Source organism: Acromyrmex echinatior, chromosome 13 (genome assembly GCF_024713525.1).
Source record: "Acromyrmex echinatior isolate Ae372 chromosome 13, ASM2471352v2, whole genome shotgun sequence".
Taxonomy (NCBI): Eukaryota; Metazoa; Arthropoda; class Insecta; order Hymenoptera; family Formicidae; genus Acromyrmex; species Acromyrmex echinatior.
Genome location: NC_141864.1, coordinates 10,385,301 through 10,399,136, shown reverse-complemented (window position 1 = coordinate 10,399,136; position 13,836 = coordinate 10,385,301). Strand labels below are relative to the sequence as shown.

The 13,836-nt window shown below is 35.0% G+C and overlaps 3 protein-coding genes and 1 non-coding gene across 9 annotated transcripts; 2 read left to right on the top strand and 2 right to left on the bottom strand.

The window, feature by feature from the left end:
* Positions 1-390: 390 nt before the first annotated feature.
* On the top strand, positions 391-3,453 carry LOC105146114 (uncharacterized). Its single transcript, XM_011056171.2, has 4 exons — positions 391-941; positions 1,046-2,416; positions 2,491-2,859; positions 3,060-3,453. Exons 1-4 carry the CDS (start codon positions 869-871, stop codon positions 3,290-3,292), a joined length of 2,046 nt encoding a protein of 681 aa, XP_011054473.2. The 5' UTR covers positions 391-868; the 3' UTR covers positions 3,293-3,453.
* On the bottom strand, positions 3,384-7,640 carry LOC105146113 (uncharacterized). 6 transcript variants are annotated; one of them, XM_087412751.1, is made up of 6 exons: positions 7,541-7,640; positions 5,989-7,450; positions 5,218-5,735; positions 4,648-4,944; positions 4,367-4,548; positions 3,384-3,990 (listed from the first exon to the last, which is right to left on the bottom strand). In XM_087412751.1, the coding sequence occupies exons 2-6, from the start codon at positions 6,118-6,120 to the stop codon at positions 3,494-3,496; spliced, it is 1,626 nt and encodes a 541-aa protein (XP_087268877.1). In that variant the 5' UTR covers positions 6,121-7,450; positions 7,541-7,640; the 3' UTR covers positions 3,384-3,493. The 6 variants fall into 6 exon arrangements, with proteins under 6 accessions (XP_087268877.1, XP_011054471.2, XP_087268879.1 ...); XM_011056169.2 differs by having other exon boundaries at positions 5,989-6,393; positions 7,080-7,555; XM_087412753.1 differs by having other exon boundaries at positions 5,989-7,176; positions 7,257-7,555.
* On the bottom strand, positions 7,017-7,108 carry TRNAI-UAU (transfer RNA isoleucine (anticodon UAU)). The gene is given in 2 exon segments: positions 7,017-7,052; positions 7,071-7,108. It is a non-coding gene; the product is annotated as a tRNA-Ile (tRNA).
* Positions 7,614-13,717, top strand: Tmf (TATA element modulatory factor). Its single transcript, XM_011056168.2, has 11 exons — positions 7,614-8,017; positions 8,313-10,303; positions 10,376-10,477; positions 10,543-10,821; positions 10,898-11,236; positions 11,336-11,548; positions 11,626-11,772; positions 11,857-12,249; positions 12,326-12,566; positions 12,647-12,773; positions 12,863-13,717. The coding sequence occupies exons 2-11, from the start codon at positions 8,322-8,324 to the stop codon at positions 13,147-13,149; spliced, it is 4,110 nt and encodes a 1,369-aa protein (XP_011054470.1). The 5' UTR covers positions 7,614-8,017; positions 8,313-8,321; the 3' UTR covers positions 13,150-13,717.
* The last annotated feature ends 119 nt before the right edge of the window (positions 13,718-13,836 follow it).

Sequence of the window (13,836 nt, the reverse complement as noted above, 5' to 3'; positions counted from 1 at the left end):
CATTTTTTCTGCACGAATGACCTAGAATTTATGCAAGAACCATTATTTATTTTTCAATTCCTTAATTATACTAATACCTTCCAAAACTGACGCATCTCCTGAACATCCGTTTTTTTTCTAACAAGCCAACCACGAACATATCTCTGTATATGTAAAGCGGCCTCCTCTTTAGTCCACAACCATGATTTTGGATAAATTGGCCTAGGACTAAAAAAAAGATGTAAAATAAAATATAATTTTTAAAAACCGGGATATGTTTTCTTCTTACTGCAACTTTAGCCATAGCTTGAATTGTGGTATGTTAAATATGCCTTGCCAAGTACACAATCTACTCGGATGTTGCGAATTTCGATTCCAAAGAATCTCCGCAAGATAATCCAATCCATTAAAGGAGCATTTATGTGTCTAAGTATAATAATTTTTTTTCAAGATATCGTTTGTATTTATTGATTCTAAAAATACACTCGATATCTAATGCAACATTATACTTCTAATGCATTTCGACGATCAGCTTCAAGTAACATTTCCTCCATTGCATTTAATAAAATCGGGAATATATTTTTATTTAAGTAATCCGGGACGCTTTCAGATGAATTCATTGTTTGCACGTCAAGAGTTCTACGAGTTTATCAAGCGAATACAGATACGAATCGACGTAAATTATTGCAAACTTTAGATAACTTAGATATAGATGAAATTGGCATGTCAACCTCAACAAAAGATGAAAGCAGGATATTAAGAATGTTAAATATAGAGAGTAAAAGTTGTTTAGATCACATTTCGCTATTTTTGCGAAATTGTGAAATAATGACTGTGTCTCATATATAAATATGTAATCTGTGGAAGCGCGAATTATTATACATTCTCAATGTCCCGCGATTCTATAAAAAACCGATGTCCCGTAACTTGTCCCAAAGTCAGGGAACAACTCCGTATCGCAAGTATGTCTCTTTATAAGATGTCTTTGAATGTGTTATTAATAAATGTTGGTATTTTAAAAACACATAATTAATAAGTTTTGCATAAACGTTTCTTCATAAAACAGTCAAGGAATTTCCTAATGTGACGGACGGGATTTTTCCGCGAAAGAAGAATGATGTTAAACCGCGACTTCCGTCGGATATTATTTCGAACGCTATACGAGACGAACCGAAACATGTAATCGAGATAGCACATGTATCCATCAATGGTGTACGATTTGAAGAGTTAAAGGACATCGAAGCGAAACCAGTGGTTTTCCCGGAGTTTCCGATCGTTAAAGAACCAACTGTCATCCCAACAGAAAAGATAGTTAATGATACTGAAGAAAAAATTGATTTGGAAAAAGAGAAATTAATCGAAGAACTCGCAATTATTCCAGAAAAACCTGTCATTCCAATAAAAAAAGAAATAGATCGTGAAGAAGAGAAAATTGATCTTGTTGAAGAAAAGAAATTAATCGAAGAACCCGCAATTATTCCAGAAAAACCTGTCACTCCAATAAAAAAAGAAATAGATCGTGATGAAGAAAAAATTGATCTTGTTGAAGAAAAGAAATTAATCGAAGAACCCGTAATTATTCCAAAAAAACCTGTCATTCCAATAAAAAAAGAAATAGATCGTGATGAAGAGAAAATTGATCTTGTTGAAGAAAAGAAATTAATCGAAGAACCCGCAATTATTCCAGAAAAACCTGTCATTTCAATAAAAAAAGAAATAGATCGTGAAGAAGAAAAAATTGATCTTGTTGAAGAAAAGAAATTAATCGAAGAACTTGCAATTATTCCAGAAAAACCTGTCATTCCAATAAAAAAAGAAATAGATCGTGAAGAAGAAAAAATTGATCTTGTTGAAGAAAAGAAATTAATCGAAGAACCCGCAATTATTCCAGAAAAACCTGTCATTCCAATAAAAAAAGAAATAGATCGTGAAGAAGAAAAAATTGATCTTGTTGAAGAAAAGAAATTAATCGAAGAACCCGCAATTATTCCAGAAAAACCTGTCATTCCAATAAAAAAAGAAATAGATCGTGAAGAAGAAAAAATTGATCTTGTTGAAGAAAAGAAATTAATCGAAGAACCCGCAATTATTCCAGAAAAACCTGTCATTCTAATAAAAAAAGAAATAGATCGTGAAGAAGAAAAAATTGATTTTGTTGAAGAAAAGAAATTAATCGAAGAACCCGCAATTATTCCAGAAAAACCTGTCACTCCAATAAATCGCGATGAACAAAAAATCGATTTGATTACAGAAGAAGAAAAAATAAGTCCAGAACCTGTGATTGTCCAAAAGGAAATTACTAGTCCGATAGAAAGAATCGCAGAAGAACCTATAAAGAAAATTCCAATGGAGAAACCTGAGATTATCGAAAACGAAATTGAACAGGCGCCAGGACCAAAAATTGAATTGGAACCGTCGCGAGAATTAGAAGAGCACTGTAATTAAGAATAATTATTGAAATATGACTTACAGAGAAATTTGACTGATGGTAATTTTGAACGATAATTTTAGTTATGCCAGAGGAGCCCATGGAATATGACGAAGAGGAAGAAGGCAAAACTGAATATGAGCAATATATCGACGAGGAATTGCAGGAGATTCTACCCGCCGTAATAGCGAGGGAAATTCCAGAGGAGCCGAGGGCGGTGCGTACTGAAATTTCCAGGAATGCGGCCACCTTGTACGAGAAAATCGATCACGAAAGACCTGTCAGACCACCGAGGGAGCGAGAAGCAGTGACCGCAATGCCTGAAGAACGACCGGTTAGAGAAGAAGTATCTGTGAGACGAGCTCTCGAGAACTCGAGGCTGGCAGAACAGATTGTTTTACCTGCAGAAGATGCTTGCGAGGAGACATGTCCTTTAGTAAAAGAGCAGAAAGGCAAGCAATTTGTTTATCTTCAGGAAAAAAATTCAGTACTTGTCTTCCGTATTGTATTGATCTTTTTTTCTGGAGATTATTTATATATATTTCCCATTGATTTGTAGAACTATATACATATATATATATATATATATATATATATATATATATATATATATATATATATTTCTACAAATCAAGGCTTGTTTATATTGCAGAACGCATTATGCGTAAATTGAAGATGCGGCAGCGAATCGTAGATCATTATTATCTGACGAAAGGTTTTAACTACTTCGAGGACGTATGCACGTGTTCTTTGGCTTGTATGGTGTATACTTTGAGCAGGGATCCGTTTGTGAAGAGTATATTCGCGTCTTTCGCATTGTTTGCAATCGGATTGAAGCTGTGCTCCGAGCTAGATGCGTGGGAGATGCCGAATCGCATTTCATAAGACCAAAATATCGATAATGGCCAACATGTAATCTTCATCTAAGCCTCTTATAGAACCGCGACAATTTGCATTTAGATTAACAAGACCCCCATTAACTGAATGTGTACAATAACTCGTTTATTCAATATACAGTTATATACAGTTTGAAATTTTATATACAATCATAGAGATTTATAAGTAAATTAAGTATTTAAGATTTATTTAGGATTTTGCTATTTTTTGACGAAGCGAGATTCTGATGATCCATAACAATGCGATTAATACGAATAACGCAATCGCTGATAATAGGATTGCTAAATAATAATTCTGTAAAGCTGTTTCATATTTTGGAAGAATCACTCGCAAAACAATGTCATCCTGCCACTCGACAGTATTGTTTCGATCCAAGACACTTCTGGCACGTCTAATGTGACTGCCGGGACAATCCAGAACACAATCCACAGATTCTACGCATGCCATGGCCTTCACAGTGAGGAAAATCTCGTCGGTCTCTTTCATACCCTCAAACATGAACGCCTGGAAAATTAGGTAGCTTTCCAATGGTGACATCGCATATTGCTCGCGAGGACAAATCTCGTGCACGTCCGGATTTAAGCAACCATCCTTATCGAGGATCAACAGACTGTTAACGATTTTTTGCCGCTGTCGCTCCTCTACGTAATACATTGTCACTTGGCCGATTTTTGAGTGTCGCCAGCCTTTGAACAGAAAGGATAAAAAATGAAAATTGAAATAATTAAGATTGCGTAAATAATTAATGTTCGTTTAAATCTATTTTCATATTTAATTAATATAATTATATAGTTAACGATCTTAATTATATAATTTTAATTTACGATTTTAATTATGTATTCAATCAATTTTTGTTTAAGATTAATTTTATATCAATTTAATAGAATTGTGTAATTGATTTTTCTTTATACGTATCTCTTGTATGTCTTATTTTTTGTGAGGTGAAATTATCGATTTAGTGAATCGTATGTTATATGAAGTAATGTCGATGTCCCAGGTACGCCATTCGTCTTACTAAAGAAATAAAAATGTACTGTCACCGTTCAGTACTAAAGCGCTTACTGTCGTTGCCGTTGATTAATACGCGTAACAAAATCTCTTCGCCTAAGATGACCGTGCCGCCCGATTGTATTTTCGTGTCGAAAATGTTTTTTGAGTCGTAAGTCTTCCTGAATAGTTCAACGTCAATATTCAGAGCATTTTCAGCACCGCCGTTTAGCACGCCTGGTATGTTCCTTGCTTTCCTATGGGGGATATATAATGTATCAGAATAATTCGTTTTCCGCGTCAGATGGATGCTTATTTTTGCCATTTTTTATCAGAAGATAAATGATGCGTCTTACGCTTCTAAAGTCTTCACGCTGATCTGTTTCGTATGATATGCGATTCTGTTCTGGGTCTTACATCGCAACGTCACCCTATGGTCGTCCTTCAATCGTAGACCGGAGATCACAGGGAATCTCAGATCAAGGCAGTATGATTGGTTGTCATCCGTAGAACAATCAACAACCCCGCAATTCCAGACTTGGTCTTTCTCAAAACTAATGCGATAAGAGTCCCTGACTGCTATTGCCCGACAAGCATCACCCGTCACATTATCTATCACCGGTGGAACTGAATTCTTCACTTTGATAGATGCTCTATAATTGTGGATTGTGTGATATGTGTATGAAATTATACGTATGTATACATATTGATTATCAAATTCAAAATATCCATCTCATTAAAATTAATTTAATTTAGTTATATATTAAATTTAATTGTCTCAAAATTAAAATTAAATGTATGATCGATGAAATTGTTTAATCTGCTGAGTGTAAAAACGTTTATTTAAGATTCGAAAAATGTGATAAGGATTAGCTTATAGATGCGGTAAAAAAAAAAAGAATTAAAATCCTCTTGAATTTCATTACCTGAAGAACAATTCGTCTCTCGTGTTCTGACAGGACATCTCCTCAACGCTAACGCGGTTTACGAAGGATGGTGATGTTTCACCGAAAGGAGGAGAAGGAGGAGGAGTCTGCGTTGTGGTCTGTTGAGGGTGTTTGCCTTGTTGGAAAGTAGGTCGACGATGATGCAGAGGTATTCGCAACCCGCCGCTCCCTGGATACCTCGTGTCATACGGATCCTTGCGCGTGGGGATTCGCAAGGAATCCCGTTCAGGAAGATGATACAACGCGTTGGGGTAGTTTCTGGTCTCGTCCGTTATCGCGACTGCTACGTTCCGAGCTCTGTTATCGATCACTTCCGGCAGGGAGAAATCCGGAATCGAAGTTGGAGGTAAATAACTGTTGTCGTGAAGTATCGCTACCTTCGAAATGTTGTTTCTGCGATGGAAATTCACAAAGATCGCATCTCGAGATTCAAATCCATTCGCGAGGTTCGCGTTTTCTGAGGATATCATGCTGATGAAGAAGAGCCACCGATATATCTGCAACGATCACTCATTAATTTATTAAATTATCAGTTTGATGAATTAGTTTGATATTTATAGTATAATGAATTGAGTATAAAAGTATAAAATTTTAGCTTAAGTCTCCTTTTGAATGTAATTTAAAGTTTTTATATTTTCGAAAAATTTAAAATTCTTTCTTAGGATTGAAAATTAGATAATTCGATATTTTCAAGATTCACCTGCGTTGAGCACGTTTTGTATTGCGAATCATAATATAGTTGAGACATACTGAATAGCAGGGTGCGACTGACGATCGGCGAAGCCGTAGGTGGGCTTTTAAAGCGCTTTTAAAGCGCACACCTTCACAAAACCGGATCCCAGTGATCATTGTTCCGCCCGGCGAACAAACATCGGTGAACATCGACTACCAGACGATTTAATAGGTACCGTATTTCGTGATTTGGTTGACGATCAGGTACTTAGCATAAAACATCATCCTCGATTTTAACGCGACTGCCATTAATAATGATAACGGCAGGATCTGTCATCGTCACTCTCACGCTGTTCATTATATCTCGATCAATTTAGGTCAGAAGGTCTCTCTGTGACTCGCATACAGTCGCATGTTCATTTGCAGATTTCTAAGTCGACATCTCTGATATTGTGCATTTTATATTCTGCTTAATATGTTTTTCTAAAAGAAATCGTTAAGTGTTATATCTTATATTGATAATAATGAAATATATATGCATACTCTCCCTCCCCCTATTTAAATATGTATATATTTTTTTAACTCGATAAGATATATATATATATATATCCTACGTAAAATTTAATACAATACTGTATTAAATTTATTACATTAAATTTATTATGTACTTACATAATATACATACATTTTAATGTATGTGTATTATTTTAGTATGTTACATTTATTTTATATCCCAAAATCATTGAAAATCTTCTAATGGATTCTTGAAGATATAATTTTTGAATAATTTTCATTGTGAAAATATTTTATATATTATTATTAATTATTTTTAGAAACATTTGATATATATTAATATAAATTTTGCCGCATTAATGTTTAATACTAAAATAATATTTAACACTAAAATTAATATTCGATTACGTTATAATATACAGTATAATTTATTTCATCGTAACAAATTATCCTCATTATGTGTTGAAATTATTGTACAGTCTAATGTTGATTATTGTTTAATAATTAATGTAATTGATCGCATAGACGTAATGATAAGCGCGAGAAATTATGAAACTATCAAATCGATTATTGACGAAAAAAAAAAAAAAAATTGCTCCAGGTGAGGCTCGAACTCACAACCCCGGCATCGCTCACGAGAACTGCTCTATAAGTACCGTGCGCTAACCAATTGCGCCACTGGAGCTGTTGAAACTGGTCATCGTAAACGGGACTCTTCAGTGATAGTATCGCTAATACTGAAAGCTTTTGGTTCTTATTTAATATATTATCAATTTGCGCATCATAAATAATTTCAACATTTTTACAAAAATCGAGTTGAAATAGAAACGAACTTTAAATTTCTCGAATAGTCGCCAAGTATCCAACATATTTATGTATTCATGCATCGTATTTATTTGTTTTTATTACACTTTATTTGACTTCTTCTATTCAATTCGCAAGGAAATTGATGACGTCTATTTGACAACTCATGTCTAATTGTAAGATTTTATCGTTACTTGATTTTTCAACTGAATCTGCACTTTCCCTTAAAAACGCAATAGATACATTTAGAAAGAGAGAAACGCAGGTATAAAATTTGTAAAAAATACTGAACAAATGAAATTAAAGAATATACTTTTGTTTATTAATCGAATATCCTCGAGTCTACAAAGTTAATGACAGGATCAAAATGAAACAGATTTAGGTCACATTTAGGTTAGAGTAGAAAGAGAGAGAGAGAGAGATACGATGAAAAAAGTGCAAAAGGTGCAATTGAAAGGAAATCTCTGATGTTCATGTTTTCACATCGTAAAGTTTAGATTGTGCGTATTGTGTGATCGATCCCACGTTGCATTTCGCATCTTCAAGGAAATGCGGCCGAAAGATCAGCGGAAATCAGGAAAAATATAAACAAACAGAGCGAGGAAGGAAAGCTGCTAGAACGGAGATCGCGAGAAACGGAAATTGACAACACTAGCTGCGACAGTACGCACTCTTCGCGAACATGTCGACTGCTAAATACATTTTGACAGTCGTGTGAGAAAAAGGAGGATCCGCCACCGATTTCGAGACCGCGCCTCACCGTCACGATCGTCGCCCTAGAGGATGTCATGTACGTAAATCGCGGTGACACGAGGCGGAAGGAATGCGAGGAAATGCCACGTAACAGCGCGGTAGCATGCTTGTTTTTCAGAGCCGAAACATTCCCGCTTATCGCGACATTAATTTCCCGTCGACGATTTATGTCGGCTTAGAGAAACACGCGCGGCTTCATTTAACTTAACTTGGCTATATGTATTTTGCAGGCACTCTGTTTTTGTCGCATATTCTACACATTGTAAAGGTTACATTGTATTTATTTGCATCTTGTACAGTAGAGCTCATGACTTATTTTGTTTCCCTTGTAGGCATAAAACATGAGCTGGTTTGATGCCACGGGATTTGCCAATTTGGCAAAGTCTGCTTTGAAGGGAGCACAAAAGACCATAGACAAGGCTTTGGATATCAAGGAGGAAGAACCAAAGGTAATTCAGTCGCATGCAGTGGAAACTTCAGATTTTTTTACTAGTTGGGGAGTACAGAATGAACAGGAGATTAGCAAACGTGATAGCAATCCACAGAAACAACCAAATTCGAGTAGTATTTGGGGTAGCTTTACAGGCTCGTTTTTTGAACCTGCAAAAGTAGATGGAAATGGATGGAAGACTGTCAAGCATTCCAAATCCTTGCAAAATACTATCAATCGAGATGAACAACACAGCATGGTGTTTTCTACTTCAGCCCCTGAAAAATTGGTGACAAAGGACTCAAAGTCCGCAATAGCAAAGAATGAGTCTGTACATAAAGAAGATAAAGGAGAGTCTAGTGCTATCAGTGAATCTGTAAATACTAATCGTAGCGAATCTAATGATAAAACTATGTCAGAATCTTGTATATTATCAGAACAATCGTCTTTAGATAATGTTGTTTCTATTAGTACCGATAAGACTAAAAGTGCCAGTTTAGACTTGGAACAAGTATACTATGCACCAATGGCGGACAATACCGACAGTGATTCTACGACAAGCCCTGATAGGGAAGAAGAAAGCCAATATGACAATGAAGTGGCATCAGAAAGCGACGATGTCAATCATACGTTGAATCCCACTAATGTGTTCCACCAAGTACCTAATGTTTCCTCCGAGAGCGATAAGAAAAGCCTGGAGAGTGTAGAGATACTTGGTTCGCAATCCAACACCGATTGCACTACCACACCGGAATCAGATCCTAATTCTGTTACTAATTCATTAAGTCCTTCTGTCATTGATATCAAGATAAATTCCGAATCAGTTGAGATACTACCCGACAGTTTGGTAACGTCACCGAGCTCCGTGGAGATCCTGGGAGATTGGAAGAGCGATAGCAGTCCTTATCTATCTCCAATAGATCAAAAAAATTTAGAGTCATCTTCTGTTCTGGGCGAAGATGAATGTGCTACTCCATGCATAGACTGTGTCGACATGTTACAACCGCCAAGTAGAGATCAATTCGCAGAAGCTTCATCATCCGATATCTCACCGTATGAATCTCCAATGGAGGAGATCAAAACATTGAACATCAGTCCATATCCTAATAGTGTTGATAGTTCACCGTCACCCAATACGTTTTCTAGCTTGGACACGAATAAAAGTTTGTCAGACGCGACAAATAACTCAAAAACCTCCCCCGAAAGCGTCGAGGTGATACCGGACGTAGAAGAGGCAGACGAAGTGAGCTTGGCCGAAGATTCTTACACTTCCGCTTCTGAAGGTACAGTCATGACAGTATTTGAACCATTACAACAAATGGATACGACTAAAAATAAGATGGAATTGAGCGATATAAAGATACCTATAAAGATGCACGATTCATGTCCGGATGATAGGCAAATCTCAACAAAGGCTTGCACAGAGAACAAGTTAAATTTAAGTCTTGATTCACTGAAAGAGAAACATAATTTGCATCTGACACTTGAGCCAATTACCACACAGCCAATTCGCAAATTGGATCATTTGGAAGGAGTAAATGAGAAATCGGATGTTTCCACTTTTTCCCAATTAATGAGTACCACTATAGAACCACCGGATCCAGATAGTCAAATCGAAAACCTAGAAGAAACAAAAATGATTGAGAGTAATACTGACCAATATTTTATATCTACCGATTCGAGCAGGGAAGGTACCTTGATAGAGAGCAGTTCGGAGGATAACGCAACATTAATCTGTACGAATGATTCCAAAGTCCTGGAGACGCCTTTGACTACTAGTTCTTACGTGAAGACCATGTTAGCTGATGCTATGGTCGAAAAGGGTGAAATGACTGATATGGAGACCCATTGCACGGAAGTACCGCGAGAAAATTCGCCTATATCGTCGGAAAGGTATTATTTAATTTACATATATTTTATTCATATTTATAACCACTTTTTTTTATCTAAGATCTATTTTTATAGTCGTTCCGATCTTGTAAAAATTGGATCTGATCAAGCTAGTGGACATACAAGTGGAGATGAATTAGAAACTACAACATCGAGCGACATCGAAATAATATCTAGGTATGAGTATAATATTCGTATTTAACATTCAATATATCAATACTTAATATATTATTTGTCAACAGTCCTAACGGAGATTCAAGTTCGACTCAATCGCGACAGAGTCCGGCGAAATTGCAATTGAGTAAAGGTGGTGATTTGTTAACAAAAACTTTAAAGACTCGAGGTCATTCTCGAGAATTGAGCGAAATCAGCGTAGGATCGGATGAAACGAATATGGAAATTGAAAAATTATTGAAACGAATACAGGAGATGACCGAGATTTTAGAAGCGAGAGAATCAAAGTTAATCGACGTAAGCAGGATAAATATGGAATTACATGAACAAAATACAAATTTAATGAAGTAAGATTGTCCTAATTGTCTCAAAATATTATTCTATATTGAAATAACAGATATCATGAACAGATATGTTTCACAGACAGCTCGAGAATTTTGAAAAACATGCGGAGCAAAATCAAAATATCAATCAAATCACAGATGAATATACGCAACGTCTGTCCGCACTGGAAAGGAAATTTCAACAAGCGATAAGGGAACGTGATCAATTGAGAAAAAATTTAGATCAGTTGAAGTTGGAAGCGGCTTCGCGTTTATCGTCGCAGGAAATGTCTAGCATAAATGCCGAGAAGGATGAAATTATAAAGGAGCTTCGCGAAGAGGGCGAGAAACTCAGTAAACAACAACTTCAACACAGCAACATTATAAAAAAGCTGCGCGTAAAAGAGAAAGAGACTGATGCAACGATAAAGAGTCAAAAGTATTTTAATTATTTTTTTGCTGTTTTAATTATATTAAAAATAAATGATAGCAAATGATAATTATATTTATCGCAATTTTTACTTTATTATTTTTCTAGAGAGCAAATAGAGGAACAAAATACAGAATTGGAGAGATTGAAACGATCGTTGTATGCGAAAGAGGAAGTAGAGCGTAGTCAAATAGAAGCCGTTCACACGTTGACAGCGAAAACGAAGAAGCAAGAGAAAGAGATACTAATATTACAAGAAAAATTGGATAATACGATGCATAAGATGGAGGCCTTCAAGAAGAGCTTGGATGCTGCAAAAATGTAAGTATAGAATTATTAATTGATTCTAAAACGAAAACGAGTTTTATATACATAATAAAAATTTCTCTATATAATAGAGACTTAGCAGAAACAAAAAAAAAATTGTTAGTTACTGAAGAGGATTTAAAAGAAGCTGTAGATAACGCGGGAGAATCGTGCCAATTGTTTGCACAAGTGGAGGATTTAAAATTAAAATACCGTCAAGCTGAAGAAGCACACGTCAAGTAAACATATATTAGTTACATTCATCATAAATAATTTTCATCATAAATAATTTTAATTCTAATACTATTCATTTTTTATTATAGAAGGGAAGAATTTTTCAAGCATGAAAACAACGAATTACTTAAACGATTAGAAACAGCAGAGGCTAGAAGTGAAGAGTTTTCTGAATCCGTCTCGGTAGCAACAAAACCTTTATTAAGACAGATAGAACAGCTTCAAGCGAACTTATTACATAAATCCAATAGTTTCATGAAGCAGGAGAAGGTTTTATCGGAAAAAAATATTGAATTGCAGTCAAAAAACGAGAATTTAATCGAGATGGATCGTCTTCTAAGAGAAGAGAATGTTAATTTGAAATCCAAAGAATCCCATTTAGAATCGAAGCTCAATTTAAAAGAGAAAGAAAGATTGAAATTGCAGGAATTTCACGATAAATTAAAGGAAGAAAACGAGAAATTATTAGAGCAAAATAAAGAGTAAGCGTTTAGAATATATAGACATATATTTTTGAGATGTAATAATATTCAATTTATAACAAAATTCAAATTGCAGACACCAAGATGCGATAAACATTCTCGAGCAGACACATTCCAGTTATATACAGGAACTGAAGAGAGAAATAAACGCACTAGAGAATAAATTAGCAGTTGAAAAGGCAGCGACTGACGCAGAACGGAGAAGAAATAACGCAATATTGGAACAACAGCAAAATACTGACGAAGAATCACGATTTAGCCCTACTCTCAGTATAGGACAAGAATCCGTCAGCAGTGCAAATAGTGCCTGGCCAGGTGTATGTATAGAAATCACGATTTATAATTATTATAGAAATTATAATTGACAATTACATAATGCAAAATTTGCTTTTTACAGTTTAGCGATTCAGTATTTGATAATAACTCCGGTAGATTTCCTCCAATACCATATGAAAGTATTATAACGGGTTCGAGTAGTACATCAATCTTTGAGAACTTGCAAGCGCAATTAAAACAAAGAGATGGTAAGCTTACGTATTGTACACGTATATTGATATCGCTAATTTTGTTTTTTGCTAGTGTCACTAATCTTGATTTCATCTTTTCATCTCAGGTGAGATACAGCAACTTCAGTGGGAATTATCTCGACGAAATGCAGAGAGGGATGCATTGAACTCGGAATTAGCAACATTAACTTTGAAAGTAGAGGATTTGAGTGCCAATGTCGCAGAAGCACAAGCACTCAACGCGAGTCTTAATGAAACCCAAACCAGATACGATGCGTTGCTACAAATGTATGGCGAAAAGGTCGAGGAGAATCAGGAGCTACGATTAGATCTCGAGGACATTAAGGAGATGTACAAAATGCAAATTGATCAACTTTTAAAACGACAGAATTAACTTTGCTGAAAATGCAAAATTATCGGAAACGAAGACTTACACGCAGCCTACAATTCTCTATGAAATTTTAATTATACATACGCACTTCGACACGTTTTATCACATAATCAATTTGTCTATTTCTAGTAAGATTCGGCGTATAACAAAGTTTTATAGTGGATGACTTTAATAATACGTATAGTCTAATATAAAAAATGTATTTACATTATTTAATGCAAACGGAAATTTGTGATAAAGGATTTAGATGCCGATTAAGATTTCGAATGAAGTTCTTTCTGTGAAGTTAAATATATATTTATCGAGGATTAGAGAGAGATCTTTAAAAAATGTAAAAGAGGTATCAAAACTTAATTAATTATAATATCTTTTTGTCCTTCTGCATTGTTACAATTATTATTATTTCTTATGTATAATTATATTATTGTTTCATATATACTTTAATTTTACTATTTAATATCAGGGAGGCTCATGTGATATTGGATTGTATTATACAATGTTTAAATATATAATGTATATAATATATTGAGAAAATGTACTTTATCAAATATAGTGATATAAACATTAATAATTCCTTTATTGCACTAAATGACGTAAATTATCGAATCCATATTTTTTATACTTTTGTAAACTTTTCGGAAATGTAATACGTAGAACATAATTTCGGTAAATGATGCAGAAATCTGCAAT